The sequence below is a fragment of the Toxorhynchites rutilus genome, chromosome 3 (assembly GCF_029784135.1).
Source record: "Toxorhynchites rutilus septentrionalis strain SRP chromosome 3, ASM2978413v1, whole genome shotgun sequence".
Lineage (NCBI taxonomy): Eukaryota > Metazoa > Arthropoda > Insecta > Diptera > Culicidae > Toxorhynchites > Toxorhynchites rutilus.
In genome coordinates this window covers 62,513,585-62,516,997 of record NC_073746.1, presented here as the reverse complement: position 1 = coordinate 62,516,997, position 3,413 = coordinate 62,513,585, and the positions used below count along the sequence as shown (strand labels likewise).

At 37.9% G+C, this 3,413-nt stretch overlaps 1 protein-coding gene across 1 annotated transcript; it reads left to right on the top strand.

The window, feature by feature from the left end:
- The first annotated feature begins 485 nt into the window (after positions 1–485).
- On the top strand, positions 486–2,193 carry LOC129776721 (putative neutral sphingomyelinase). The gene is made up of 4 exons (XM_055782524.1): positions 486–678; positions 743–916; positions 971–1,154; positions 1,212–2,193. Exons 1-4 carry the CDS (start codon positions 641–643, stop codon positions 2,052–2,054), a joined length of 1,239 nt encoding a protein of 412 aa, XP_055638499.1. The 5' UTR covers positions 486–640; the 3' UTR covers positions 2,055–2,193.
- Positions 2,194–3,413: the final 1,220 nt, after the last annotated feature.

Genomic DNA, 3,413 nt, shown 5'->3' with positions numbered 1-3,413 from the left:
AAAATACGAATTCGCGTTACTTTGTCAGTTGCCTTTGTCCACATCAGAAAGTTGTAACGTGACAATCTAGGAGAGTGCAACAGGATTGATTTTCTAATATTGATTCGTATTGAGTTCGAGATATACATTTTAAAACTGGCAGAATTTTCCGGAACCCACTTTTTGACTACTCTCTGTGCATGTTTGGAGATATGTTGCATAGCCTGTTGATTCACTTTTTTTGTCGCGTAACACCGAGCAATGTTGCGACGCATGTCCACTCACAGGAAAAGCACTCACCAAACCAAATTCACCGCCAGAACAGATTCGCGTGAATTCAAGCAGACATCGTATTTTTCTAGTCGATGCCAAGCTGAATAAAACTTTAAGCTTCCAGGAGCTTTGTGAGCTCCGTGAAAGCTGCGTAAAAGACACGGCAATCAGCTGATCACTTAACTTTTCCATACAACAAACGATAGTATTGGTGTGACATCTTTGCACTGTCATTCATTGCATATGTTTGAATCAAAACAAAACAAGATCGACTCGGGCCCCTAAAAAATTAAATTATTAATGTTTCATAAATTATATACTAGATTTTTTTTTGTATTTAATTTTTGTTAGAATCATGTTTCGTTCCTATTAGGGTGTTCGCAGCAGAATGACTTTACAATTGAGTATATTAACCCTCAACATTTGGTAAGTCAGCAGAGCGCTTGAATTCAATTCACTGAAATAAATATTTCTTTGTTACGCGAAAAAGGGGAATTCCGTATGTGTCGAAAGATCGCACTGTTCGGGTGGATGCCATCGGTGATGTACTGGCCAGCGGCAAATACGATGTTGTTTCGCTCCAGGAAGTTTGGTCAGACAGTGACTATCAGACTCTGAGGAAACGCGCTGAGGCAGTACTCCCATTTGCTCATTACTTTTATAGGTAAATGCCGGGAATGATGTTATACTATAGGTTTAACGCATATTTCTTCTGTAGCGGTGTGGTAGGTTCCGGTTTGGCAATACTATCCAAATATCCAATTGTTTCGGCATTCTTCCATTCATGGTCAGTCAATGGTTATGTGCATCGCATTCAGCATGGCGATTGGTTCGGAGGAAAGGGAGTCGGGCTGGCTAAGATTGCTGTCGGCGGCCAGTTGGTACATGTCTATGTTGCTCATGTAAGTACTAAAGAAATGTTAATCTCAAAGGTACACTGGATTGTTCTTATATTTTAGCTCCATGCTGAATACAATCGAGAGTGTGACGACTATATGGCACATCGTGTGATTCAAGCGTATGATACAGCTCAATTTATTGAAAGTACCAGAGGAAACGCGGCGATGCAAATATTGGCAGGTGATTTGAATACCGAGCCGGGAGATTTAGCCTACAGAGTCCTGCAGACAAGTTCGAAACTGACAGATTGCTGTGAAGAAAATACACACGCCAGTGTCCATCTGCGAACAAACGAGGTAGCGAAGAACAGTTATACCGACAAAGAAACTGCCAAACGATTCCCCAATGGAAAAACAATCGATTATATTATGTACCGATTCGGGGATAATCATAAGGGACAACTGCTGGAATACAATCTTCCGCTGGCGGAGCGAATACCCGGCAAGGATATAAGCTATTCAGATCATGAAGCTGTTCATGCTATGATAAAGATGGAAAAGGTAGATTCCTCGGTATTTCAACAACAGTCTTCTCGCAGTAACGGAACATGCAAGAACTACAACGAGGAAGCTATTCTTGCGCTGGAGGAAAGCATCGCCATTTGCAACGAAAGTCTTAAGCAGCTGGAGTCACATAAACGCAGCTACACGCTCATGGCAATTGCCATTATCATTGTATTGCTCAACATGCTAGAACTAGAAGCTCCATACGGACTCAAAACAGCCTATCTGTTGCTGAAATTCATCCTCTGTGGTAGCATTATCTTCTTCGCCTTTATGGCCACAATCTGGAACCTGATGGAGAAACACGGCATACTCGCAGGAAAATTGTCGATGGAGGTAGCGCTCAGAGGACATCAAGCTGTGCATGACTCAGTTGGAGACACCAGTATTGCTCACTGATTTTAATATTCTAAAAACATTCCATCCCATGATGATATGGATGTAAAATACAGTTTTTATGTTTGATCGACTAACCAAACACCCTAAAGTATTCCAATGTAGTGTAACTAATAAATTGACAATCTCATCAGCCCCTTAACCTATGATTTAATTTTCATCAGCATGGATCAAATTCAAACGTTTTGTTGAGTCACACTAGGATTGGGCGATCTTTTCAAAAAGATCGATCTTGTCGAATCGATTTTCCAAACGGCGTAGGCATCGATTCACCGATTAAATCGGTACCAAAAATTCGATCTTTGAAAAATACACCCATACCTCACTTTACGGCCTAGATACGTTCCTGGGCCGCTAAGAAACAAGCTGTATAACGAATCAATTATTCCAATACAAATTCATACAAACTCTGTCGGATCGGTTCCAATCTTGTTCAACGAAAAGCCGTATAAAGAGCGGTCGTATAGCGAGGTATGGGTGTGAAAAGCTTTTTTTCAATTTCTCTGCTTATTTTCTAGATTAGCGTCGTCTTTTTTTAGACATGGAATACAAATTTCATGTTTCTATTCAAGCATTAAAAACATTTTGTTATGTTCCTCAGCATGAGGACTACAAAAAATTGAAGCACAGAAAAAAAATCCAAAGGTTTCATCTTCTGTCGTTAGAGGGATTCGTTTTATTAAATAAACTTATTGAAAAAGCATCTCAGGTCGGACTCGATTATATGTGATTCGATTATATACAATTTTGGACTCGATTATAGACAGTTTGGAAAAAAATATTTTTTTTATATTTCAAATATAACTTATTTCAAGAAGAATAAATCTTTCAACGATAAGGTGAAGTTTAAGTGGCTATTACAAGTGGGATAAAAATCGTGATTTTTGAAGATTTTGCTTGAATTTTCACCAGGAATTGTTTATATCGATATTGCAGTCAAATCAAGAAAGATAGAAGTTGAACAAAGAACAAATTGTAGAGCGGTTAGAGAGCTTCAATTTAATTGATAAAAACAATCTAGTTTAATATAATTTTTTATGATAAAATTAATAATAACACATTAAAAATTATAAACTTTTGAGTTTTTCCCTTCAAAATGTTATTGAAATCTACTTTTTCATGTGAGAAAGATGTTTTCTGACTTGAAGAGGATGAATCATTCCTCTTTTATTTTCAAAAAATACATGCAAAAAACGGATAAAAAATTTTTTTCTGACTGGATTATATACATTGAAAAGTAATCAAAAACTGTATATAATCGAGTCCGCCCTGTATTAGAAACAGGGCTCTGCATAGTCATAGTCAACTGAGGATAGTCAGCTGACTATCTGACTGACTATATCCGTATTCAGTTAGTAATGA

Excerpts from the sequence above, each read along its gene's own strand:
- LOC129776721 (XM_055782524.1), top strand. The coding sequence starts at position 641 with ATGACTTTACAATTGAGTATATTAACCCTCAACATTTG. Across the intron at positions 679-742 it reads ATATTAACCCTCAACATTTG|GGGAATTCCGTATGTGTCGA; the intron begins GTAAGTCAGCAG and ends TACGCGAAAAAG. Across the intron at positions 917-970 it reads TTTGCTCATTACTTTTATAG|CGGTGTGGTAGGTTCCGGTT; the intron begins GTAAATGCCGGG and ends TTTCTTCTGTAG.